Source organism: Schistocerca piceifrons, chromosome 2 (assembly GCF_021461385.2).
Source record: "Schistocerca piceifrons isolate TAMUIC-IGC-003096 chromosome 2, iqSchPice1.1, whole genome shotgun sequence".
Lineage (NCBI taxonomy): Eukaryota > Metazoa > Arthropoda > Insecta > Orthoptera > Acrididae > Schistocerca > Schistocerca piceifrons.
Genome location: NC_060139.1, coordinates 1059396003 through 1059423805, shown reverse-complemented (window position 1 = coordinate 1059423805; position 27803 = coordinate 1059396003). Strand labels below are relative to the sequence as shown.

The window sequence follows — 27803 nt, the reverse complement described above, 5'->3', positions numbered from 1 at the left end:
ATATCCAAACAGTAAAGCAATTACAATATATAAAGAGACAGAAATGTCATATCTTGAGGTAACAAAACAAGGAAAAAAATAATAGTACAATAGATGGAAATAGGAGGATATGCATTTCCGGCGTTACAGGCCGTCCTATCCACCTCACTCCTACCCTCAAATACCTTGGCCTCACACTCGACCGCCACCTCACCTGGACTCCCCATCTCCTTACCATCCAAAACAAAGCTCACAACGGCCTCTGCCTCCTTGAAACTCCTGTCCGGCCGGACGTGGGGTCTGCATCCTTCCACCATCCTTCACACCTACAAATCCATGATCCACCCCATCCTTTGTTATGCCAGCATCGCTTGGATTTCCGCCCCTCCCCGGTTCTATAAAGCCCTCCAAATCCTCGAACGCCATGCACTCCGCCTCGCCTTCCACATCCGCCTTCCGTCCCCCATGCGCATCCTCTATGACCTCGTCCCCTTCCCCCACCTTCTCCTTTTCCTTGAACACATCCGCACACTATATATTGTCCGCCGCCTTGATCCCCCTCACCCCCTGGTGTCTCCCTTCCTCTCCACTCCCAACCAGTTGCCGCGCCTCTACCGTTGTGTCCCTCCCTCTCTCCATCTCCACACCCTCCATCTCCTTTTCAACACAACTTCCACCGTCTACCACTCCCGGATGATGAGCTTCGCCCTGACATCTACCCTTCCTACCAACTCTAACCCCCTCTTCCTGCCTCCTCCTCAGGGCTCCCTCTCCTCCCCCTCCCTCCTTCTGAGCGGATTTCCCCTCCTACTCCCCGTCCATCTCTCGTGCCTTCTTTCAGTGTCTCTGCGCTCCCTCCTGCCCTGTCTTCCCTTTTCCTCTCCCGCCCCATGTGTCTCCTGCCTCTTCGTGAACCCACGGTTGCCCCTCCTCTCTTCATCCCGCCGCTTCCCCAGCTGCCTCATGCTCTCCCCTCCTTTTCCATCCTCTCTGACCTTTCCCTCGGCAGGTCCCGCCTGGTAGTTTTATTCTTCGTCGTGTGTGCTCCAAGTGGGTTTTAAGTGTGTTGTTTCGGAGTGTTTTTAATACTGTGGCCAACTTTTAACCTGTGCATACGCATCCAGTGTCTTCTCTGTGTTTTAAGAATCGCCAACTGTGTTTTTTAACTTTCTGGTGACTTTTTTAACTGTCCCCAATGAACGTCTACATGTCAGTGTATTTTTACCTCCATTTTCTCCCCTTACTCTGTTTTATGTTCCCCTTTTTTACCTCCTTATGTATGTATTATTTTATTCTTGTTTTAGTTGTCTTGTCACTCGGCTGAAGAGCGGCGGATTGTGCTGCTGACAGCCCTCCCCTGCCCATATGGGGCAGGGGCATGAAATCACAATAAAGAAAAAAAAAATGAAAAATTGCGGGCAGTTGACGCCTCGGCAAAAAGAGAAATAGTAATAAAAAAAATTCGTTGCGAACTGTTTACCGAAAAGAGTTATTCAAAGTTCGGGAATCTAGAAGATCTGGTGTAGGAGTAGATCAAGTATACCAGCCAACGTTATGTTATTTTGATCTGCTTGGCTTTCTTAAGGTTCGCCCTACAAATCTCACAGTAAATTTACGTGAGAAAACTGCTTTCGCTTTAGCAGCCACTGTCTACACCATTTTGACCGCTTTCTCTGTTTCCTGCGGTTGGTCTGAATGTTTTTTGCAACACAAGTTGCGAACACAGACCACAACAGAACTTCCTCCATTTGCATATTTCAAAATAACTGAATTAAATTTTTGACGTTTACGGGGGGCGTAGTCGCTTGCCACTGATATTTCTTTTCTACACCGACAGATGGCGGGCGAGTAGTAGATTGGGGTTTGTGTCGTGTGAACACACCACATTTGCAGCGATCTTTCGCATGTACAAACATCTGCGCCGATGTCTGCGCAGACAGATCGTTGAGTGTGGACCGGGCTTAAGAGTTGAGATTTGTCGAAGTACATGTTTGTGTCACAGGAAAGATGTTAACTGGAGTGGCTGTGCCTTCTGTTAGAAAATGTTATTCTTTTTTGATTGGAAGAAGATTTCATTGTGTCTTAGAACACTGTTGTTATAATCATAACACGGGAAAGAATTATGCTGTGACATCGAGAAAAGATCATACTGGTACTAATGTGGATAGCGATAGTAGTTTGTATTACCTACATTTCAAAAATGGCTTTAGTGATGATTTAAAAATGCGTGTCGCACAAAATATGATCGTAATTGAAGATTTTGTAACAGAAGGGGAAGAGAAATCGCTGTTTGAAGAAGTGGAACCATATATGAAAAGATTACGATACGAATTTGATCACTGGGACGATGTAAGTTGTCGCATATCCTTGGACAACAGTATGAATTATCTGATATGCAAGGTATTCCATCAGCGCTCTGTTGGCTATCAGTGTGTTTTCAAACGTCTGTATGATTCGGACTTTGTACCTTTTATATGTCAGCAGTTTGTTACTACTTTAAACTTTACATACTTCTGAAGCGTAGAGCCATTTTATCTAGTTCTCTTCATTATATTATTTGCCGAACGACAGACTCATTTCTATTCGTAGCTGAGACTTTAATGCTATCTAATACGAAATAATATTCTAATTTGCTGTATTTATGATAAATCACAATTGAGGTAGTAACTGAGCCAAAATGGCTCCAATTTTAAGAATAATATTCTATGTTGTTCATAAAGAGTATTTTTGTGTTAAGTGTTTGATCTTTGTCTGGCTGTTAAGTCTAGGCCCTGTAAATAGTCTCTTACAGGCCATACATGGGTATCGTGAGACCGAACGTTCAAACTGGAATGCAGCAAACTCAGTGATAATACAGAGAGTGAGAGAAGCTGCTTTTCCACCCGGAACACCTCAGCTCAGTTTGGTGCATGTATTGGACCTGGCTGAGGATGGGTTCATAAAAGCACATGTTGACAGTGTAAGGGTGAGTAAGCTTGTTGTTGTGATTTGTACTGATCAGTTATACCACTTTTCTCAACTCTAGCCTTAGCTACACTATCTTGCAAAATCACGTAAAAAGAGAGAGAGAGAGAGACAACGGCTTGTTCTTATTCGGTTACCACAGCCTAGCTCTGTCTCCCAATCCCAAATCAAAACTTAAACCTTCTCTCCCAAACTCATCAGGATGTCAAAAACTTTGTATGATACATGGTGAGTGCTATATTGCTATCCTATGTGCCTACTGTCACTCTTCCACAGCTCTCTCTCCTCTTCCTCGCTACTTTTTCCCATGACATACGCCACCCATCATAACCCCTTGCTCTAAGTGAGCTGGAGTAAAGACACAATGTAGCCATGTATGTGTGCCCAGTAGCTCTTAAGAAAAGTTTCTTTAAAGCTAGCTTGAATTGTTATCAGTCTTGTTTATATGCCCGTTGACAGCTCAGTGCATCAACTATCTGGTGAGCAGCCACCTTTACTCTTTATACGATTTATATTCCACGTTGGTATTAAGATCACACAGAGTAATTGGAAACTATCTTGAAAAATTTTGAATATCATTTGAAATAATTACTTGCTTGCTAAATTTAAATGAGTTATTTTTATAATTTTAAGAAATAATGGGCTTTAAATTCAAACACTGCTTTTGGGTTTATTAATCTGTTTTTTGAATGATGTCATAAGTTTACGTTACCCCAAATTTGACATTTATCCAGTTAAGTCGGGAGTAAATGGGAAACTGCTGCCTCTGAGTGTAGACTGTTTGTGGATTTTCCAGCAGGGGTAACTGTGCGTCAACACAGTTCTATGACATATGTACATTTTCCTGAGTGATTATAACAGTGTTTATAGTTACCCAACCAAATGTAATAAAAAAATTCATGTCATTCTTTGAAAGGAATTTCTTTAAAATAAGCCATTTTTGAAAGGAATTCATCAAATAATATTAAAACTGAGGTAGTAAGTAACATACTCCTTGTCAGTACACATAAATAGAACACAAATACAAAAGCATGTGGCAAGCTTTTTCCCAATTTGTTTTTAACAGGGCCAAATACACACTTGTCAAGACATTGTAGGGTGTCAGATAAATGTGACGGCAGGCATACTCATTGAATTTTATTTTGTACAATCATTTTACTAGTTGTAGACTGACATGGCTAGGTTGCCTGTCAAATATCAAAATGGCACTTTGAGTGGGTATCTGGTGATTTTTACGACATTTTTGTACGTGTATCAGATGGAAGTCCATTGACTTTGAACTGTGCTACCTTTATATATGATCAGTAGTGTCAAATAAGCAGCAAAGCAGGTTAAAACTGTTGTCGATTCTCTACCCGATCCTGTGGATACCCTATCCAGTGGCTTTCCCTTTCCTCCCAAGAGCTCTTACCATAACTGTGACTTGTCATAATTGTAGGCAATGCAGGATTTTTCATTATGTTTTAGACCAGACATTTCATACAAATTATTCAATTTAGAATGCATTCTGGCCCGAGCTGCTGGAGTTGGCAGTCTTGTGCTTGAATGGTGTGTGTGTTTGTGTTTTGTTCTGACAAAGGCTTTGGCCAGAAGCTTGTGTGTAAGTGTCTTTTAGTTTTGCTTGTTTGCAACTTAGTGTGCCATGTTTAAGATAAGTAGCAATCTCTTTTCTTACATTGTTGAATTAAAATATTCTCACATACTTTAGTTTTCTAAAATTATGTAGAACAACTGCTCGAAATAACATATAATATGTTACCATAAGGTACAGGTGGCAACCCTACTTTTGGATGGGACAAACTGAAATTCAGGATAGCAAAGCAAAAAAGAAATGCTGAACTCTGTTTCAGTTGTTCCTTTATAAAGGCAGATCTGGGGGAGTTAACTCTTCAGACACTGCAAAGAAAAGTGAACAGACCTAAATGTCAGTGGCATTGAGAAACAGTTATGACCACTAAAATTAAAGGATCCAGAACTTGAATGAATCACTATAGAATTCTATATCTAATTTGTGGTTGACTTAGCCCCACTTTTAACCATAATACCCTGTTCCAAAGAATTAGGGGAACATGTGAATCAGTGTCCGGTATGTTAAATCTGTTTTGATACAGGCGGTACTTGTGGTCTTATTGCATGGCTTGAGATCTTCACTGCCAATGAAGGGAACAATTAAAATGGTTCACAATCTATTGACCATACGGTGAGTCAGGTGAGCCCTCAGAAGGAAGTGAGCACCGGTGCCCCATTGCTTTGTAGTGAGTACATAGCTAGCAGCTGTCATTTGGGGACGTTGTATTAAAGCAAGCACATCCAGTTTGACATCTTAATGCAGTGCAAGTTACAAGGGTGGTCTGTGCTATCTAAAAAGGGCGGACTTTTGGTTATGTTGCTGCAGATGCCAATGCCTCTGCATGTGTCATTCGTAGGTTGTGGACATGCTAGAGGGAGATAGGTCAGTACACAAGATGAACAGGCCAATGTGCATTGGTGGAACATACTTGACAGGTGTGTTTGTGGTCATCCCATTCCACCACAGACCCTCAAAGAACTCTCATTAGCTCTCATTGAAGAATGGGAACAGATACTGCATTACAATCCTACATGAAGACCGATATTGGGCCACCTGTGCATTGCGACATCATATGGTTACTGTCAGAGCACTGCAAGACTGTCACAGAAGAGCTACTGGAGCCACTGTGTCTGATCAGACTGCCATAATCTGATTACGAGAAAGGACCTTATGAGCCAAGTGTCTTGCTCTAGTGCCGCTCGTGACACTACAGCATCTTGCAGCTCACCATCAGTACTATCATGCCCATGTCAAGCAGCAACTTCATTACTGGTGAACCGTGTTATTCACAGATTAATGCAGAAATTGTCTGTCATAAGGTGATGGGGGTGTTTGTGTGTAGAGACCCTTGGTGAGCAGTACCTGCCAAATGTTGTCCAGGGAATCGACAATTCCCAATGTTCTGTAAAACTTCGGGAAGGCTTCACTGCTGATAACCATATTGGGCTTCTCATTGTCCATGGTCACCTTACTGCAAGGAAGAACATCGAACAGATAGTGTTGGACTATGTTGAGGCTGCTGCTTATGATTGTGGCCCTAAATTTCTTCTAATGCCAGGGTCTGTGGCAAGCATCAGCAGGGATGTGTTGCCAAGTCTGGACATTGAAGTAATGGAATGGCCAGCAAAGAGTCCTGAACTAAACCCCAATATGCAGAGATGGAACATACTTAACACATGTGACAGATGTGTTTGTAGTTATCCCGTTCCACTACAGACCCTCCAAGAACTCTCATTAGCTCTCATTGAAGAATGGGAACAGATACTGCAGGGTGTCCACCATTGACTTATACAAAGCATGCCATTTTTATGTGCCAGACAGTGATGAACGCTCTTGCAGGGGATACACATTGTTGGAGCTTTCTAAGTCCAGTGAAAAGCACTCAGGATGATGGAATGAATGATTGTTTCCACTTTGTTTTCTATATCTGTCAGACATTCCAGTTCTTTTTATGTAAACGATTGAGGATGTAATGTTGTTTTGTTGTGCATTTAATGTTTGAGGATGAAGGTGTAATTTGGTTACATACTCAGTCCTCAGTTATAGCTCAGTGGCATATGACAGATGCTCAAAGGCATGTTCATCTAGTTCTTTTGAACAGTGTATATAGTGCATCCCTTGAATAAAAAAACTGTTCACGATAATTAAAAGGAAGTACAGATCACACCCATCCACAAGAAAGGTTGCAGAAGTGAAACACACAACTACCATTCAGTATCCTTAACATCCATTTCTTGTAGAATCCTAGAACATATTTGGAGCTCAAATGTGCTGATTTTATACTAATGGCCTAGCAGACAGTACCTCAGACTTTTTGAAGATGTGTTGTCTGTAATGAAGTATATGGTGTCTCCACCAAAGTGCCCTATTTTCAATTTGCTCCCAACACAAAATTAAATAAAACAAATCTTTGTCATTCTCAAAAGTAAAATAAAATATGTCATGTTAAGTTTTTAAAAAATTATGTCATCAAACCAAAACACTTCCACATCATTCCCAGTGATGATGCAAACAGTTTCTAGTCTGTATTAAATTTTTATTCAGGTGCGTCACAGCATGTCTAGAGGGATGGTACTGATGACTTCCACAGTCCAGGTGTGCAGGTCTTGGAGGTCCTGCACTCCAGCGGTGAACACCTTTTCCTATATTTAGCTCCAGAGAAACAAATCCAATAGTGTAGTGTCAGGAGAACATGGAGGCGAATTCGTGGGTCCATCGCGACCAGTGAGGTGGAGCACCATCTTGCTGAAACCAAAGGTTTGATTGCAGGTGAATATAGACAACCACTTTTTGAAGACCTTTTGAATAGTTGCATGTAGCATCAAAAGTTCCCACTAAGCCAGACAAACTGATTTGCGTGGACTTAGTTGGAAGCTTGTCGGACAGTCTCAGCTTGTTCAGCGGAGACACCCTGAGCTCCTGCACACTGCTTCAGAATGCTACCAGTGTCTAGAAACTGCCCGTTCTTTGCTTTTATCCTCTTGGCAGGTGCTACTTTCTTGTAAACAGAATGAAATTGTGTTTGCATCATAACAATGAATTTAAACTCTCTGCACCCAAGCACTGTTGTGCCTTCTCCTGAACTGTCACTATTTTAGCTTGGAAAGACAAAAGTGAAACAATAAAAATGCACCAAATATTGGCAAAAAATTGGGAGTAACTTTTTAAGTCCTGCTGCAGATAACGGAATAGTTGGAGCTGAAACAGACTGACTTAATATTTTTAAACTGCCTCAAGAAATAGGGCATTTTGTTGTGTAGACCCTGTGGTGTCTGAAACAAATGGTCTAATATTCAGTCATATCCTGATAAGATTTCAAAGTGATGCAATTATTGCCAACTCACTGTAAATATTCAGAAATGTGAAATTGTGCACTTCACAAAACTTAATTGGAATATTCGTTTTGCCCTTTGGTGTTTATGGATTAGCTAGTAACACCCACTGTTCTGTTATGTATTGTGAATGTTAACTCGTGTATTGTCCAATACATCCTTGCTTCTCTAAAGCTTTTGTGTTAGTGCACTTTGCCTTTGCCAAAAAAAATTTCTTTGCAAAATTCTTCACTGGTTTACCCTGTGGACCCAGTTTAGGTTGAACTTTGTCAAAAAGTGATGGTCTTTTCCTCCAATATGTTACTTGACGCAACAAGAGTCCAGTTCTGGTATAAACTTTTGAATTATACCCACTGATGACAAAACTTAAGTATATATCCCAGTCTGAATGCTGTGCATTCACGCAATGGCTTAACATTTTGGATACCATGTAGTGCACTTGTTCTGGCCATCCATCCATTTGTTTCAGGATGGAACGGGCTGGTATGTAACTTCTCAGTTTTGTCAAGCAACAGAATTGTTTCATTAGTTTGGATGCAAAGTTAGTTCATTTGACCCCAATAATGGTTTCAGTAACCACGTTTACCATTGCCTGTGTTAACATACTCTCCTGTTCTGCGATAGCTACCATAACTAGATATTGTGAAAAAATTATATGACACAGTAAAGACATATTTATTATCCACATCTTCTATTATAAGGTGCTAAGGCATCTAATAATAGTACTGAAAATGGTCTGTCAGCTTTGGGTAGCCTCTGTAACTGATTTTCGTAATGACTGCAATCTGCTCTTTGTGCACACATAATGAGCTGCAATGAGTAATATGGTCTACAGTTACATACTCAATAATCGGCTTTTATGTTTACTGCAACTGCTATTACAGTATTAAATTGACATGCATGGGTCTATTACAAATTACGTGACTCATTTATACACAGTTTAAAACACTGTGATAGGAACGTCTTCATGATATTGTTGCTGTACCAGTGACAGGTAGACATAAAGTAACACAACTGGAAATTTTCTCTGACCACATTTCACTTGGTTAACTGCCTTGCGGCATATTTAGACTTCAAAACCCTCTGCCTTCTGCTTTCTTTTTCATTCTCCAATACCCTTATTGCGGTCTAGTGATATCATCTAACATCTGGTATCATCTTCTGCCCTTCCCTCTATTCACTGGAATAAAACCTTCCATTGCCTCTTCTTACAGTATCTCCTCATTCCTGACTTTATCAGTCCAACTGATCTTCTCCATTCTGTGCCATATCCACATTTCAGAAGCTTCAATTCTTCTCTTTTCCTGCTTTCACAGCGTCCACGTTTCTACTCTGTACAGCACCACACTCCATATCAGGCATTTCATTAGCTCCTTTCTTAATTCTGTATTCAGATCACTAGTTACGAGCCTTTTTTACTTTTGAAATGCCTCTTTCACCAGCACCTTTGTGACTTTGATATACTGTTCACAATGCATATCTCCTCCAACCCAGCCTCCGAAATACTAGAACGCTCTTAAATTCTCAATCATTATACTTGTACTTTTCTTTTCTTTAAACCCATAAAAATGCCTTTCATTTTCTTTGTATTTATTTTCATATTGTTTGTTATGTAGGCGTCATTCAAGTCATTTAGCATTTGAATCAGTGTCCCATCATTTTCTGCAAGAATTACCATGTCACGTGCAAATCTTATCCATTCTATTTTCTGTACATGTATCCTGATGTTGCTTGTCCCATCCAAACAACTTTTCGCTATATCCTCCAAATAAATATTTAGTAGGATCGGCAAGAGACATCAGCCCTATGTGACCCCCTTCTCCCTATCTTGTTGTCTTTAGATGTCTCATTTACTATTTGTATGCCCTTGCTTTCTGATTAAAGTATAGATTTGCAGTCTGTCTTCCCTTCTTCCACTTTACTCACTTCCTTTTCAAGTTATCTATCAATTTAGCCCACTGCACTCTGTCAAAGGCCTGTTTGAGGCCTATGAAGGCTGGAAATACTTCTTTGCCCTTTGCACCGACAGTCCTTAAAAGTCCAATGGCATCTTATGTCACTTTTCCCTTCTGAAGCCACATTCCTCCTTATGTGATTCTTCAGTCTTTCCCAGTGATCTGTTGACATCTTGAGGTGTTGTTTATTCTGCCAGATATGAGCATCATACATGCAGAGTACTTCAACAGTGTGATCATGTGCTGCCTGGGCCTCCTCATTTGGTAGATGGGTCCAATATTTGGACCTATGGTCTTCCACCTCGATGGTCAGTCCCAAGCATTCCATTTGCAATCAGCTCCCACTAGAAGTGTCCTTAGGCATTCCCTCTTTGGTCTGTTGGGCTGCGTGTGTTTGTTCCGGAGTGACCATCCATGGGCTGGCATTCCGTTTTTGGTCTGGTGTGGTTCCAGGCATTCCCTCTGCAGTCCGCTCTCGCTAGAAGTGTTGTTAGGCATTCACTCCTCAGTCTGATGCACCAGGCCAAATGCGGGCACACTCTGTGGTCTGGTGCACTTGTCCATGTACTGGCACTCTGTTTTCAGTCCAGTGCAATTATAGATGTTCTGTCTGCAGTCCGCTCCTACTAGAAGTGTCCTGCGAAGTTCTGTCTTTGCTCCAGTGTGTCTGGTGCCCTGTTTGGGGTTCGTTCCCCACTCTCAATTATTCTTTCAGTTCTTCTGTTTTTGGAGTTTGGCTGCTGCCCCCATTGCGTTTTCAGCAACTCCAGTGCAGGATCTCTTGCTCTGCTGAGTTGATACCCAGTGTCAGGATTTATGAGGTTTTCTGTCAGCTTTATCTCTATTGACTCTTTTATGACACTGTCCTAGTATCAGGGGAGTCTGTGCCAGAACTCTTGTTTCGTCATGTTCTGTGAAATGATGGGTGCCAGACAGTGCTCAGCAGTAGCTGATTTCATTGCCTTTAGTTGGGTGTGCGTCAGATGTTTTGTACATCTGATGTCCACCGCCCTGCTTGTTTGGTCAGTGTACGACATGCTACTTTGGTAAGTATATTATAAACTTATGGTTTTCATTATCCCAGGTCATCATCCACATTTCATGCAAGCCCTCTTGTTTTTATTTTTTTTTTTTTATGTGGACAGAACACACACTTGATGTTATTCTTCATGAGAATTGTGGTGTCACCGCCAGACACCAGACTTGCTAGGTGGTAGCTTTTAAATCGGCCGTGGTCCGTTAGTATACGTCGGACGTGTGTGTCGCCACTATCAGTGATTGCAGATCGAGCGCCGCCACATGGCAGGTCTAGTCTAGAGAGAGACTCACTAGCACTCGCCCCAGTTGTACAGCTGACTTTGCTAGCGATGGTTCACTGACTACTTACGCTCTCATTTGCTACGACCTAGCAAGGCGCCATATTCAGTTACTATTGATATTGATATTGTGAATCGTGTACCGTCAAGAGCGACGTTCATCATTAATGAATTAAAGTTAAGTATCAAACTAGCTACGTCCGCTTTCTGAATTCTAATTCCTTGTCATGGTCCAGATCTCGCGTCAGTATAGTTCTTCCCTCCTCACGCCAGCCTGCGTGAGATAAACCGCGTGCATTTCGGCCTCCTCTAGTAACACGGTGTTGGCTCTTCAGCCAACACAACAAGAATCTTGCTGGTTTTGGCAGAAGATGGTCCTGCAAATGGCAGGTACATCAGTCTTTGCCTCACCTTGCTCTTTGTCTCCATCATGTGGCAGAATGGCTGGTTGAAGGGCCTTCTGAATCTATTCTTCTGTGTACCCATTTACGCAAAACACTGGTTGTAGACGCTCTTTCTGCTGGCAAACCAAGTAGGTCTGACAAGGAGTATGCCCTCCATTCTTCCGTGCTGTGACAGCTGCTGATTTCCAGATATTAATCAGTGTATGTATGTTTGTGATACAAATAGGCCAAAAGACCATCTGCTGTCCCTTTGGCATCTAGAAACAGCCTCTGACCATCCTTTTCCAGTTCCATGGTGAACTTAATATTTAGGTGGAGTGAGTTAAGATGTTCCAAAAACTCATCAGGTCTCTCCCAGCATGAGGCCAGATCAGACTTTTCATCAACATTCCTGAAGAAACATATGTATTTGTATTTATCTGTTCTTATGCCTCCTCTTCAAATGTCTCTGTGAACAAATTGGCAACTACTGGGGATGGAGTGCTGCCCATGCCTACACCTTACTCCTTAATATTGGTCCCCGTAAAGTTTCAGTGAGTCTTTCAGTGGAACCCTGGTGAAGAGGAATACCACATCAAAACTGACCACTATATCAGATTTTGTGCTTTGTAATTGCTCGAGATATTGCAGGAAGCCCTCCTGAGTTGAGAAAGTGGTGATTACACTTCCCCCACTTATGGGAACAGCATTTTCTTCAAGTACTTTACTGTTAGGTACATTGATGTGCCAGTGCTGCTGACAGTTGGGCACAATGGCTTGCTCTCTTTGTGTAATTTCAGCAGTCAATGTAGTACAGGTGGAACTTTCTCGCTTGATCATAGTTGTTGATGAGGCATACGTGTTTCCTTCAGGTAAGTGCTGAACTGCTTGTCCACTTTGTCTGTTGCAGGATTGTACTGAAGTTGACACACTTTCACTTGCTGCAAAATGAGTGTGGGGTTCCCTTTTTCTGCTAGCAACTTTACAATGCTGTTGTCTTCCGAGAGCCTCTTGAGTGCAAGCCTCTTATCATTTGAGAAGTTTGATTTTGGAGGCTTTTTCTTGATCAGCAGGCTGCAGGTCTCCCAGTAAATTTCTTCTGCTACGTTTGGTGAAAGTTTGTTGGCTACTTGCTCCACTGAAGTGATGAATCCTGGAATGGGCACATTTCTTGGAGACCACTGCTTGAGTACCTTCAAAGTGGTGTCATCAAACGGCTTGCCACTTAGTTTAATCTGCAAGTGTCTTCCATCTGCTGCACTTTGAATCTGTCAAATTTCACAGGCAGGCAAGCAGAGGCGTTTTTGTAGGCACACTCTAAAGACTGAGGGGCACTGTCTACGCGGTCCCAATCTTCACCTGCTAGGGAGGCTGCACTGTAAAGCTGAAGGTTTAAAAGCTCTCTGACTGCCACATATAACCTGTGCAGCATATCTAGAAACCTTCCTCTCACAAGTGCCACACTAGCCCGAGATTCTATCTTGTTCGTCACTCTGGAATTCATGTGAAGGAAATGTGTATGCCTGACAAGGTTGTGAAACAACTGCAGTCAAGAGAGAAACTTCCACGTAGACTTAGTGGGTGCCAAAATTACTCGGAGAATGTGCAACTACACCCAATTGTCACCAATATTGGTACATCAATGTATCAGATAGCCAAGTACGTGAAGAAACTGCTGTTCTCATATGTGGGGAAGTGTATTCACCAAATCCACAGCTCTGAGGACTTCTTGCAACGTCTCAAGAAATTACTTAGCACGGAATCTAATATAGTCAGTTTTGATGTGGTATCCCTGTGCAGCAGGGTTCCACTGAAAGAGTCACTGAAAATAATCACTTTTTAGAGTTACTCCTCTCTGAGATTGGTACTGTTGTGGATACAAGAAAGTTCTTCAGTCTGTTGCACTTGTTATAGGATTAGTTACAAAGAGATGTTAACTCCTTTTAGAATGTTTTCCTTAAACTCTTTAAGATCTCTGCTGGAATATTTTCTACACTACAGTCTTTGTCGTCTTTCATTTCCTCCAACACCTTACTTACTTCTGACCATAGCATAAAGTCTCCCATTTCATTTACATTTTCTGCTTCTTCCTTCTCAATATGCAGATCAGGTCTTTGACCAGCTTCATGAAGACTTTCAATATACTGTTTTCACCTATCCTGAACTTCATGTGGGTTGTTTAAAAGGAGTTTCATCTTTCCTTTTTGTCCCCACATCAGGTTTGTTGTTCTTTCCCTGAAACACTATTTCCTTGGTTGCTTGATGCATCTTTTTGTACTTGCCCTCTTTCTGCAGCGTCTCAATTTCTGATCAGATTTCTATTGTCCATTTTTGTCTGGCCTAATAAATTATTCTTCACAGATATAAAATAAAAATTTCACATGCAGTAGGAAACAACATTGATCACTAAAAATTGAAGAAATTTGAATGTTATTTTTACTAACAGTTGTAGCTGTTAACTCCATTGGAGTTATTCTGCTGCGACACCCTTCTTGCCAACATGCAGTTTGAAACTGTGACATTGTATATAAAATATGTACCTATGGTTTGTTAATAGGCTATAAAGTAGAACATAACTGTACAAGAGTACCATTGTTTAAAACTTTCACTTGTGCTGTGATGTGGCAACAAATATTTTTAAGTGCGTGTGTGTTAGCACATTCCCGAGTTGTGAAGGTTGTACTGTTTTTGTCTCCCTATTATAATTATTCTAGGTAGATTCTTCGGAATGGTGTAATGTCAAGATTATAATTGCAGAATAAAGTATTCACAGTATGATATCCTTTAATCAATGCCTACAGCCTTTGTAGACACCTTACAGTAAGTCATCTTGGACTTTTTAAGATATAATAATCTGCACACATTTTTGAGTCTGTTTCCATGAAAGCCTTTGTACCTCACTGTGAACTATGTATCAAGAAAGAGTGCCATATCTGCAAATTGCTTAATGTGTTTTATGAAATCCATCATACGAGGTGTGATTGGAAAGTTTTAAGAAAGGATCCGCTACTGTTTACTGGTTTGTCGGGCAGGTACATTGAGGGTGGGGAGTGAGTCATTGGCTTCTCCTGGAACGCCCTCTGACAGGATATTGTTTCCTTTATTCAGTTTGTTGTGGCAGCTATTTGAGTGTGGGTCTTGTTGCCGGATTCTGTCTGCGTGAAAATGGACGTAAAAGCGGAGCAACGAGTTTGTGCGAAATTTTGTTTTAAAACCGGGAAATCTTACGAACTATTAAAAACAGCTTTTGGAGATAATTGTATGAGCCAGTCAAATGTTTTTGTGTGGTTAAAGAGATTTAAAAATGGCCGCGAGTCATTTGAAGATGAACCACTGTCCAGCTGTCCTTCCACCTCAAAAAGAATGAAAATTTTGTTAAAGTTCATGACTTAGTGCGCATTGATCATAGACTTACAATTAGGGAGATGGCTGATGAACTTAATTTAAGTTTCTATGCAGTTCAGTCTATTTTAACTGGAGATCTGAACAAGCGTCGAGTGTCCGCAAAATTCATTCCAAAAGTGTTGTCAAGTGACCAGAGACAATACCAACTTGAAGTGTGCCAAGGACTGATTAATCGGAATAAAAATGACCCAGATTTGTTAAATAGTGTAATTACAGGTGACGAATTGTGAGTATATGGGTATGATCCTGAAACCAAAGTGCAGTCTTCGCAGTGGAAGGCTCCAGGTTCACCACGACCGAAAAAAGCAGGGCAAAGTTGGTCTAAGGTGAAGACAATGTTGGTGATTTTTTTTCGATTCTACCAGTATTGTGCATCATGAGTTTACCCATGGAGGACAGACAATTAACCAATAATACTACAAATGTGTCCTTGATTGTTTGTGCGAAAAGGTGTGAAGAAAAGACCTGCAATGTGGAAAGACAGGAGTTGGGTGCTATACCATGACAATGCTTCAGCTCATCATGGCTTCTCCTTCGTTGAATTTTTGACCAAATTCAAAATTCCTGTGCTTCCACAACCACCATATTCCCCTGATTTGGCCTCTGAAAGCTTCTACCTTTTTCCTAAACTGAAATCTTCACTGAAAGGGAAGTGATTTGACTCAATTGAAGACATACAGGCAAATATGGAGAGCATCCTTAACACACTTCAGGAAAAAAAATCCAGGAATGTTTCCAAAAGTGGAAGTACTGTTGGAGTCAGTGTGTTCGGTCAGAAGGGGTCTATTTTGAAGGAGGTGCATCACAGTAGCATGTAAGTACCACCATTGTAAAATTATAAGCTCATTCTTAAAACTTTCCCATCACACCTTGTATAGTCAGGAGAGTATGTAGCAATTTTATTTCTTGAATATTAGTGTGTCTGTACTTTTGATTACGATTATCAGTTACTGTATGCTCTGTAAGCCCACACACAATTTTATTACCTTTATCATCAGATGTATAAATAATTGTATTGAGGTGCAGTTCTCAGTAACTTATTTTTTGGGCAACATGGCAGATTTTTTACTGTATGTAAGTAATTTTTGATGTGATGACTGAATTAGCTTCTTAAATGAATATATATTGTTTTTAGTTTTTTTGTTTGGCATTGTAAAAAGATTGAAGCGAAATGCAGTATCATGATGTTTGTGGGACTTGGCCGAATAGTAACAAAAGATCAGCCCTGAAAACTCCTGTTGTCCCACAATCCAGAGAAGAGCTTCCAGAAATGTGTGCACTACCGTACCAAATCCAAGCAAACACGTAACTCAAATGAAGTTCATGTGTTTACTTGCCCTCTCACAGCCCATCAGCCTAAGTTCTGCTGAAGTAGCAATCATACAACTTGGTCGTAAAGCTATTCAAGCCTCACAACATGTAAAAAAAAAAAAAAAAAAAAAAAAAATAAAAAAATAAAAAAAATAAAAGCAAACTGGAGTTTCTTTTTGTTTATGGTGGTGTAGCCAAGCTGTCACAGTAGCAGTCTGGTTGTATGCTGAAAGCTATCCAGACTGTGCCAAGGGACATTCATAAATCTTTTATTGTTTTATTTGTGATCCCTATCTTTGTTATAGTTATTATTTAACTAGGTATCATTATCCAGAACTGCAACATTATTTTAAAAACATTTACTATCATAAAAATAATCCTTTAAATTTTGAGCATGCATCTGTGCAAACACAAACTTTTCCATTTATATTTCAGCTGTGTAACTTCAGTCCATCCACTCCTACGATAGCCAGATGATGTGCTGTTGAAATATCAGTGGAAAGGCTGGAATTTGCATGGCTGCATGTTCGAAAATTAATGGACTGTTCATTATGCTATGAGGAGCTGAAAATGCACATCATGAGGACAATGCACAAGTGACAAGTAAACCCCATCAGTATATAACAGTGATAATATTAGATATTTAGATGTGTGTATGTTGCAATTGATGTTTACACAGACTTATTTCAGTATTCAGTTTGTAATTTTGAAACATGTAAGATGCTTGGACTTAACTCCATGTTTTCAACTGACATCAGAGGTGGTAGTTAATGGCAGACTGCTGATCTCTTGACTGATTTGTTACTGTCTGAAGAACTACCATAAGTTGTTTTGAATTTCTGTTCATTTTATCAATTTTTGCAAATATTCTTGTGATGTTATTTATGAACAGTTTTATGTCCTGCATTGTCTATACTATGTTTTTTGATTTTTCAGTTCTGTGGGAACACAATTGCAGGGTTGAGCTTGCTGTCAGACTGTGTAATGAGGCTAGTTCACACGGAAGATAAGTCGGCTATTGTTGATGTCTTGTTGAGGAGGAGATCACTTTATATTATGAAGTGAGTGTGTACTATTATCTTGCTTTTTCTAGAAGTGGTTGCTGACTCTACTATTTCCTTATTCATTTCACATTTGCATTTTCTTGTTTGTCTGGTATGAGACTGGAAGTATTTTTAAGCAAGACAGTCCGAATGTGGTGAAACAGCTGTGTTATAATACAGTTTCTGAAATGGTGCCTTTAGCAGCAAGGTCTACTACCTGCAGCTATCCTTTCAACACATCCTGTGCTCCTGCAATCCCCTTGGCCTCACTGTAGTTTTACTCATTGTTCCTACACTCTCTACCCAAAAGTTTCCCTTCCTCTGATCTGTCCCCACTTCCCAGTCCATGTCTTCACGTCATCTTCATTGTATGCTGCACCGCACCGTCACTATTACACGAGATGTACACTATCTCTTGTGGATATGAGGAGGTCTTTGCACGGGGAATTACTGCTTTGTTTGGGCTCAATCATTCCATTCTTTTCCTTATGTTACCTTGAAGAGCTCATTTCTTGTCATCAAAGTGTTGTTCACAAGCCAATTGATGACAGGAAAACAGAGATGCACATATGGCCACATGCTAATTTTTGTGATTTTGGCTTAGAGCATGCGGTATCCATACACCTGGTTTTTGAACTTCCTCATTGCATGCAAAAGGTCGCACAGTGTTGGAATGATCATCTTTCATAACATTTACCAGTTCTCTTGTACACTGACAGGGATGATTGTGGAGATTAATGCTTTTAAATGATCTTCACAAATCCCCAAAGGTCTTCCTGAATGTGGAGTCACTAATGTCAGAATGATCCTTCTTGAAATGAGGAAACCATTTTCTTGCTGTGCTGTGCTGTGTCCAGTGACATTAACACCGTTCAGGGTGCAAATGTTTCTGGCTGTGTCTGATATTCTCACCCCTCTACTAAACTCAAATAGAAGAATATGGTGGAAATGTTCAGATTTCTCCCCTTGGCAGGCCAGTTTCCAGTGCCCACAGCGTCACTATCTCAGATTGACAATACGTAGACTCAAATAGCAACAGTGAACTACAAATAAAAAATGACAATCAATAAATAAACTCAAAACAACAAGAATACCAACACAAAAAACAAAAACACTACGAACTTATGCACTAACCTAAATGTCTACTGTTGCCCGAAAACTGCAGATGATTGATTTTATTGTGAATAATGTAAATACTTGGAAAATGTAAAAACGTGTGTGTGTGTGTGTGTGTGTGTGTGTGTGTGTGTGTGTGTGTGTGTGTGTGTGTGTGCTTTGTCTCCTTAAAGGATTTCTTCCAAAAGCTAGTCAAGTTTCCATTATTTTTTGTGTGCCTGTCAACGATTCAACACTCCTGTTATTCAGTGAGTTGTCCCCTTTACTCCTAAATTGTTTAATGTCAGTATTATCTGTTATTTTTCACAGAGAGATGTTTATTAGTTCCTTTCACCTTGAAATACACATAATATTTGTAAAATCAAACTATGGAAAATTCAGAATAGGGTAACAACAATATTATGAGAAAGGATAGACTGTGACACAGTCCATAAGGGCGAGATGTGGAACTACTCCCATACACATGAGCACTGTCTGGCCACTGAAGCAGCATTGAGTTTGGCCCAGTAGCCAGAGACAGTGGTCGTGTGTGTTTTTTCTACTTTAGAAGAAGACCTTTTGGCTGAAACAGGGTGTATGTCTATGGGTCGGAGGTATAGGACACAATGCCCATTTTTGGGCAAAATGGAATTATTGGCACAATCCATATGACTTTCTTGTCTCCTACTCAGAGGCATACTGGCGTGAAAAGGCAGATACGAAAGGGCAAATTGTTGGCACATGTGTTGAGCAACGTAGTAAAACTCGTTGAAAAAAAAAAGATACTTAACCTTGAATAAGTGTGAAGAAAACACTCTAAGCTACTATTTTACTGTAAATGGTGGATGAGTTAAGGTGTGCAAGATTATGTTTTTGAACACCCTTTCTATCTCAAATACAGTTGTTGTACAAATTTAAAAAAAAAAAAAAAAAAAAAAAAAAAAAAAAAAAAAAAAAAAAAAAAAATGGAGCCAAGTGGAGTAGTAAGAAAAGATCAAAGGGGTAGGCATACTCCAAGCAGAAAAACGCCTGATCAAAAGCCATATTTCTTCTTTCCCACATTATGAAAGTCACTACCCAGAGTTAAGCAGTAAAAAATGGCTTTGCGCAGACATCTTTAATAAACAGTTCAATTTGTTATTCAAATCACCTGAATATGACACCTGTCATTCGTTTCAGGCAAAGCTGAAAAATAATCTGACTCCAGAAGAAAAAGAATCCGTTGAAGCTGAGCATATTGTTCATCTGAATTAATCAAAAAACAGGTACCTTCTAAAAAGTAATGACACTAACAAGGCAAGAGGAACACCAACACACGAAGTGTTAACTGGAGACCTTCAGAAATGTTTGCCATCTCCAGTCATATCAAATAGTATTAGTTTCTATAAAAGGAAGCTTTGAGTCTTAATTTTTACCTTGTATGATGCCTAGATTCCTCAGTTCACTGTGTGATGTGGGGTGAGTCAAAAGGAGGGTGAGGCAGAAATGACATTACATCAGCAATTTTGAAGTGGGCAAATAGTGTCATACCCCGACAGTGACGTGGAAGGAATCGCACTTTGGACAGACAACTGCCGTGGACAAAATAAGAATGTGAATATTATAATGTGTTTTTTCCAGTTGCTGCATAATTATCCACAAATTAAGACCATAACTCAGAAATATCTGCTAAAAGGCCATACCCATATGGAATCCGACAGTGTTCATGTATTGATAGAGAGGAAACGGAAGAAATTGAATAATATGAGCATTTTAACACCCTGGGACTGGCAACAATTGGTAAAACACACTTCCAGCAAGTACGTTGTTCATAATATGGAACTTCAAGATATCAAAAGTTTTAATTCACTGTACGCCGCAATAGACTCTGAAAGGCCTCCCCTTGTTCAGAGGAAAATGGATATGGAGAAATGGCCATTTTTGTAATCAAAGTGTGTGCAATTACAAGTGAAACAGGAAAAGAGAGAAATTCTGTATTTCAAAACATCTTTTGCTGGTGACAACAGACAGGCCGACTTCGTTAGGTTACACAGATATGCACTTACATTTCAGCAGATTTGAACCAACTCTCAGATGTCACAAGACCTATTTTGCTGCAGAAATATAATGATTTAAGGGCACTGTTGCCACATATGCCTTCAGTTTGTCATGCATTTTATAAGAACCTAGAACATACACATAATACAAACATAAGACTATCCAGAAGAAGACATAGATGTGATTTAGGACCAAATGTGACATTTATGTTCGTGCAGCAAGTTGTACCACAATGTGAGTAATGTTCTGTTCATGTAATATATTCTTACAATGAAATTAATGTGATCGAGTAATGTTATTCATTAAACACCCAGAGCACTATGCCACAAAATGCAACACCATGTCCATTATATACCTGCAAAACTGGTACAAAATGAAAAAAAAAAGGCTATTACATGTGAAGCAACATGATACTTAATGTTCAAAATGTAAACTGACCAAATTTTGTTATGATGATGCTATTAATAGGCAAGATATTTAAGGGAGAACACAATAAAACACCTTCAAACTGCTCTCCTGTAAAGTGTAGTAAATGTGACATAGTGCCCTATACCTCCAACCCACAGATACGACCCGGGAGCTCCAGGAAAAACCTGGGAATTTTTTGATCTGGAAGAAAACCGGGAAAAACCTAGGAATTTTTTAGAATTCTGGGTATTTTTTATTTAGTTTTCCGTTAAATTTCTGTTATTTTGACTGGTAAGAAACAATACTCTAACAAAGGATATTACTGTATCTTGCTACTGTAGAATAATACTACTGCAATGAAACATGAACAAGGGGAAAAAAATGAAAATTAAACTTAAATTGCAAAGGAAATGCGCTATATACAACAACAAAACACAGTGCTCATACAAGCATCTGCCAATGGTAAATGTGTCAAAGCCTTTAGGAAGACTATGCAATGCTTCATAACAACAAATTGCCTCCAATGAGTGTGACATCACGACTGTTTACATTAGATTCATTTGAGCAGCTGTTAGCAAGCTCTTGCACATGCACAGTTCAGTTGTGCATGTGTAGTACCTTATCCCGCTTCTGTCTACAGAACTGTGGCTGTTAGCTGTATAAGCAGTAGCAGCAAGATGCTACCCGGAAAATTTTTACTGACACACGGAAGGTGCCAGATTCACTGGGGGGGGGGGGGGGGGGGCAAACCGGGGAATCTGCCCTGTGTGGCAATTTCAGTGGGTGGGGTGCCAAATTCATATTCTTGAGGTAAAAAAGCATTGTATAACAAAATGCCTAATCTCCAGTGGAAATTGGTCTATCAATTATTCATATGATTTTGAAACACATCCCTGTTGGGTTTTCGAACATATCTTAAGTTTATTTATGAACGAATCATAAGTTGATTTTTGAATGTGTGCATAGTGTATGTCATGTCTCTGCCAGGGGAATCCCTGGCACACAGAAGCTGAGCGGAATAAAGCTGAACTGGTGAATGCCAATCACTGTCTGTTTATGTGGTTTATTGGGTTTGCGAATGATCAGTGTTATAATTACCAGTGAAATCGATAGATTCAGACTACCAGAGTGGGAATAAATGACTAACAGGAATAACAGTTAAGAAAGATTACATATCTTCTTGGTGTATCCAAGAAAATGAAATTTTGACAGAAAATTCTTGACCAGACCGTAACACTAGTAAGAGCCAGTTGTTCAGTCCCCGTTAGCAGCCACCTAAGTTCTATTCTGGGGGTAGCACAGAAAACGCGTTGTACGAACACGCAATAACACCCAACCAGAGAATAAACTCGGGATAACTAAACCGGTGATTGTGGCAGGAGAGAGTGAAGTTAACAGCAGAATAAATTTTGACACTGGCGGGAATAGTTACAGAATTAGTGATGACAGAATTGTTTGATAGAAGAGGAAGGAGAAGAAATGGCGACATCACACAAATTATGGAAGAATATGATGATTCCAAATTTATATAAAAATTTCGTACTACTACTTTTCCGATCTCATGTTTCAGAAGCTCGAACGTATGAATGAAATTTCATTTATAAAATATACAAAAATAAAATAAAATACAATACAAAATACTAAAATAAAATAAAATACATGCTTTTTGTCTCTCGTTATAGTCCGTAAACTTTCTTTACAGTAAAATACACCAGGATTACTGATAAAAATTTTTACTTATTATTTAAGACAAAACTGGTCAGATACATCACATAAAAATTGGCGATCCTAAAATACAGAAAATAAGAGAATAGATACATTGCAAGTGGTAGCGGATATGACACTTCAGTTACTAATATAATTTTGGGTATACACGTATTTTTTTTTTTTTTTATAAAACCTCCTTTACACGCTTGTGTATACAAAATGTCAGGGTGGTAAACTCCCATCAAATGTCAAAGGTATTGCTCCTGTAAGCGTTTTTACAATCTGTCATTTGTACATAAAACGTGCTGGAAATTATCTAAAAGTCTTTTATTTTTTAAATCAGTTTGATCATTAAGTAGGTCACTAGGATGATTTTTAATACAGTTGTAAATGTCTATTTCTTCTAGAATATTCATGATTCTACTTTAAGGCACAGTATGCAGTATTTTAAGGGATGAATCTATGTTGTTGACCATATGTTTACTCTCAGTTAAATATTTGCTGAAGGTAGAGGTATTGCTCTCTGTCTGCCTGATGTGTTCTTTAAACCTGTCATTAAAAGCCCACCCAGTTTGTCCAGTATAACATTTTGTGCATGAGCCACATTCTATTCTGTAAACCCCTCATCTTGCAAATTGGTTTGTTCTACCTGTTCCATGCCTGTTTTTTTAATTAATGTATTGTCTGTGTGAAATCTGATCCCTATGTTGGTTTTCTTAAACACCTGTGCAATTTTATCTGATACTACTCCTAAATATGGTAATTTGGCAAACTTAGTGTTTTTATAGTTAACATCATTTCTTTGAAGTGTGATTTTATCGGTTATACCTGCCCTGCCTTTTTTAACTTTCCATTCAAATAGTTCTGTGACCATTTCTGCTCTGAAACCATTGTTAATTGCTACTTCCTGCAAGATATCTAGCTCCTTGTTTATTTCATCATCGTCTAGCGGAAAGTTACTTAACCTATGTATCGTAGAGTTAAAATAGGCTCGCTTATGGCACACTGGGCGGCAAGAATCTTTACTTATTAAGCAATCTGTGGTGGTTGGCTTACAGAAAATTCCAAATTTATGCTGGCTGTTAATATTTGAAATTTGGAGGTCCAGGAAATTTATACTTTTGTTAACTTCTATTTCTTTCATAAATTTTATATTTGGATGCAAGCTATTAAGTCGGTCATGCATTATATCTATGTCGGTAACAGATCCCTCAAGAAGTACTAAAGTGTCATCGACATAACGTTTATAGTACCGAATTTTCTTGGTTGTCTGGTCAGAATTAGCGAAAAATGTGTGTCTACTGTGTTTTTGTTAATTTAACTAAGCATAAAAAATTGGCAAGATTTGCGAACTTGTTGACTTATTGGAATTAAGTCACTTCTCAGAATTACTTCACATTCCAGGGTGCCATTTATGAACAACAGGAGGGTCTGGCAATGGGCAACTGTTTGGTGGGAACTTTAGCTGACATCAGACCTGTATTGGTTAGATCAACAACAATGCATCTGTGAAATAAGGGTTACACAATTAGGCCGTGTGTGCTCCATACATACCTTTCTATACTTCAAGAACTGTGAACTTTGTGGGTATGTTTTTACTGCACATAGATATGCAACAGTAAACTGTTGTAGCAGTATGTGGATGTTTGCCTGCAAACCATTAATGAGGCAGATCGAAAGTTAAACAATAGTGCACTGGCCATATAACTGTGTAATATTGGGGGAGGGGGTTGAACAGTGAAAGTAAAAGACTGAAACACAACTGTGCATCTTTCGGCTACATCATTTACAGTTGACAGTAGTTGTTGCACTTCCATGAACTATTTTTCAACCAGTGTAGCAGCCAGTACGTCAACACTGAGGACAATCAACAAACGAAGAGATAAACAAAGCAGGCGAGCGCTGTCACAAGGTGTTGGTCACTGAGGTAGGTGCGAAATCATTTCAGTGCTGCTGCAGTAACCAGCTACAATGGGACATGGGGGACTGTTGAGTTTGTGAAGGGTCTTAGCAGGGATTGGAGGGTATGTTTGACTTCTGGGATGGTATCAGTCTGGCAGATTGTAGGTGGATGAGTCAGACAATTGGCAGGGGCCTTCCACCAGGTAGTCACTGCAATTCATCATGACAGCGGTAGAGCCATTGTCTGCAAGGAGGATGATTAGGGCAGGATCTGTTTTGAGATTGTATATGGCTGTTGTTTCCATTGTTAAAAGGTTGGTGTTCTTATGAAGGGTCTTGGGGAAGGATGGTGCGGCCAAGATCGAGGTAAGGAATTCCCAGAAGGTGACCAGGGGGTGGCCAGTGGGAGAGGGGGGGGTGGAGGGAAATATGGTTGGCTTTGGTTGGAGGGGTTAGTGGCAAAGAAGTGTTTCCATTGCAGGGATCGGGAGGAGTGTAGGTCCAGCTTGGTTAAATTCAGTTGTAGATCTAAAGGTGAGGCCTTTGGATAGGACTGGAACTTCTGTGAGGTTGAGGATTTCGTTGGAAAGGTTAACAACAGTGTTTGGGGATTGTTTAGGCTCTAGAGTGTCGATAGGGAGTTTTGGAAATGTGGCAGGTTGAAAAGGTCTGCTAGGAAGGTTCTGGGTGCTATGAGGGCTTGACAAGGAGGAACACTATGGGTAAGAAAGGGGTTGGATGATGGTGTCCCAAGGTGACTGTAGGATTTCAGCAGGTTGTATAACCTGTGGAGGTGGTGTCCGGATTGCTCTTGTAGGTACTAGAGAGCAAGGGATTCAATTTCAGAGATGTGATGTATTAATAGGAATTGCACAGTAGCAGTATCTTGCTGGGGGAGCAGAGGTTATTCTGGGAGGCCTGTACCATGGAAATGTGTTTTTGCAATACCAGGTTTGTGAGGGATAGGTACTGGCAGAATCTGAAGAGGTGGTTGAAATGGTGGGATCCAGAGAAAGAAGTTTTATGTTAGGCTGTTGGGGACTTTCCTTGGTTTAGTCAGCATTTAAGGAACATGATTTAGAAGTGGGTTTAAGCCTGGGAAAATTATACTTTTCTGAACTGATGCAGAAAGACGGAGTAGGGGAAAATGGTTGCAGATATGGCATTGTGGAAACAGTAAGTGATACAGAAAATGGGCAAATGAAGGTGTTGAGTGGGTGTGAGGGAAGGTGGATAATAGTAAAAGAAGCATGAAAGTAGGTACAGGAACACAAAAACATTTTCAAATACGCACAGATATGTGAAAATAAGCACAAACTCACACAGTACATAAAAATCAAACAATGGAAAAAACAGGTTGGAATGAAACAATATTATGAAAAGGATAGTTGCTACTCACCATATAGCAGACATGCTGAATCGCAGAGACACTACAGAAATACTGTCAGAAAGTGACCTTTCAGTCAACAAGGCCTTCGTTGGAAATAGACATAAAACACACACACACACACACACACACACACACACACACATATACACGCAACTCACCCACTCATGACCACAGTCTAGCTGCTGAGTATCAGATTTTCTGAACTGTGCAGGTGGGAATCATCCTTAAGACACATTCTCCATGCCTGAAATTATCCCAGCCTCAACCTATGGTAACCTACTGTCCCCACAGCCTTCACCCAACAGTTTCGGCCCCTGTGTCCTATCACCTTCTCACTTTTCACATTCCTTAACTCTCTGTGTGCCACTCTCTGCCAGTGTACCTGCCCATCGTTTCCCCTTCACTGCTCCTCTCCTTTTCTGCTGCTTTCCTTTTCCACTCCCTGTTTTTCCCCCCAATACTCAACCTCCCAAAACTGCCTGGCAGTCTGTAGCCTTGCACATCTCCTGTCCCCAACCCACTCCAGATTACTATTCATGTGACAGCCCCAATCTCAACAGAACTGCTAGTTGTAGTGGTCATGCATATGAGGTGTGCCTGCTTGTGTGAATGTACGTGTGAGTTTTCTTTGCTGAAGGCGGCTTCAGCTGAAAGCTGTAATGTGTAACAGTCTTTTCATTGTGCCTGTCTGCAACTCAACAAGTGCTCTTTATGGTGAGCAGTAATCTATCCTTTTTCTAACATTATTGATATTCCAACCTAGAGGTTCCATTGTTTGACATGTGTTTTTCTGTTCCTTTAAATTATGTTTTTCTGTTTCTTTATTTTATTCTCTGTGATGATTGTTGCTAAAACTGACAATGGTTGAGAATAAAGTGTTTATGTACAGGCTGGTGACTCAAAAGACTTTTCTTGACAGCTGTAAATCGTTACCTACAAAAAGTACTAATTAATATGTTCAGTCTGTGTGTAACAGCAGTCATTGATTTTGAACACTGCTGAATTGTTACTTTCATCTTTTCTTTTTCTTTTTATTCATTATTTGAACAATTCCGTGAAGTGGTAATTATTGGTAAAAAGATATTTTGAAGTGTTAATGAGTGCATTGAAACTAATAAATTGATGTGATGTGTTACCTAGTGGATCATGTTACAGTTAAATATATCTTTTTCATTTTTTGCAGGGATATTGCAAGATATGACTTTACTCATGAAGTTTTGGGCAAAAAGAATTCAAAGTTCAGAAATCAAGAAATTGTACGTGGGAGGAGATTGTCGGTAATCTGCAGAAATGAGCCAGAGCCCACAAAAAAGTGACACAGAAGAAGAAGAAGAAGAAGAAGAAGAAACTAAGTTTACATAGTATCTCAGAAAGTGGGGCTCAAATCTCCTCACAGCCATCCTGATTTAGACTTTGTGTGGTCTTCCTATATCACTTAGGCAAATGATGGGATGGTTCCTCAGACAAAACAAGGCATATTTCCTTCCCCATTCTGAGGTTGTTTTTATTTATGTTAATTACCTTGACAACTAAGGGACATTGAATCCTGATTTCTGCCCATTCTTTAAATATGTTTTGTAAGCTCCTAGACATTACAAACTCTTTGCTACTACTGTTTACTCGTAACACCTTTTTGGAAATGGCTGTTATTGATCCAATTACCAGGCTGCTATTGAAATCCATGTTTTGACACACTTGTTTTTTGTTGTTCTGATGTGGAAATGTGTCTCAAGACATTGACATTGTATTGGTCAAAGAGAGAAGCCTTTTTCAATTTAAATGTAGCCATTCTGAATTATTGAAATATGTTATAATGATGAAGATGTGACAGAATTGCCTGTTAAATATGCAACCAATAAGAGATGCTAAGGACAGACAAGCCTTGCTTTTAAATTACAGAAGTGTACCTGATACTGAAAAACATTGTAAAGTGAAATATTCAAGAAAAATGACATCAGCTTGTAGTATTTCACGTAAGTTGAATAAATAGTATTATAATTTCTAAA

At 39.8% G+C, this 27803-nt stretch overlaps 1 protein-coding gene across 2 annotated transcripts; it reads left to right on the top strand.

The window, feature by feature from the left end:
- Window positions 1-1858: 1858 nt before the first annotated feature.
- LOC124777222 (alpha-ketoglutarate-dependent dioxygenase alkB homolog 7, mitochondrial) lies at window positions 1859-27803 on the top strand. 2 transcript variants are annotated; one of them, XM_047252541.1, is made up of 5 exons: window positions 1859-2131; window positions 2249-2328; window positions 2771-2944; window positions 17152-17276; window positions 26981-27803. In XM_047252541.1, the coding sequence occupies exons 1-5, from the start codon at window positions 1987-1989 to the stop codon at window positions 27111-27113; spliced, it is 657 nt and encodes a 218-aa protein (XP_047108497.1). In that variant the 5' UTR covers window positions 1859-1986; the 3' UTR covers window positions 27114-27803. The 2 variants fall into 2 exon arrangements, with proteins under 2 accessions (XP_047108497.1, XP_047108496.1); XM_047252540.1 differs by having other exon boundaries at window positions 1863-2328.

Bases quoted from the DNA above. Each gene is read 5' to 3' on its own strand.
- LOC124777222 (XM_047252540.1), top strand. From the start codon at position 1,987: ATGTTAACTGGAGTGGCTGTGCCTTCTGTTAGAAAATGTTATTCTTTT. The intron at 2,329-2,770 runs GTAAGTTGTCGC...AGTCTCTTACAG, and splicing joins AATTTGATCACTGGGACGAT to GCCATACATGGGTATCGTGA. The intron at 2,945-17,151 runs GTGAGTAAGCTT...TTGATTTTTCAG, and splicing joins CACATGTTGACAGTGTAAGG to TTCTGTGGGAACACAATTGC.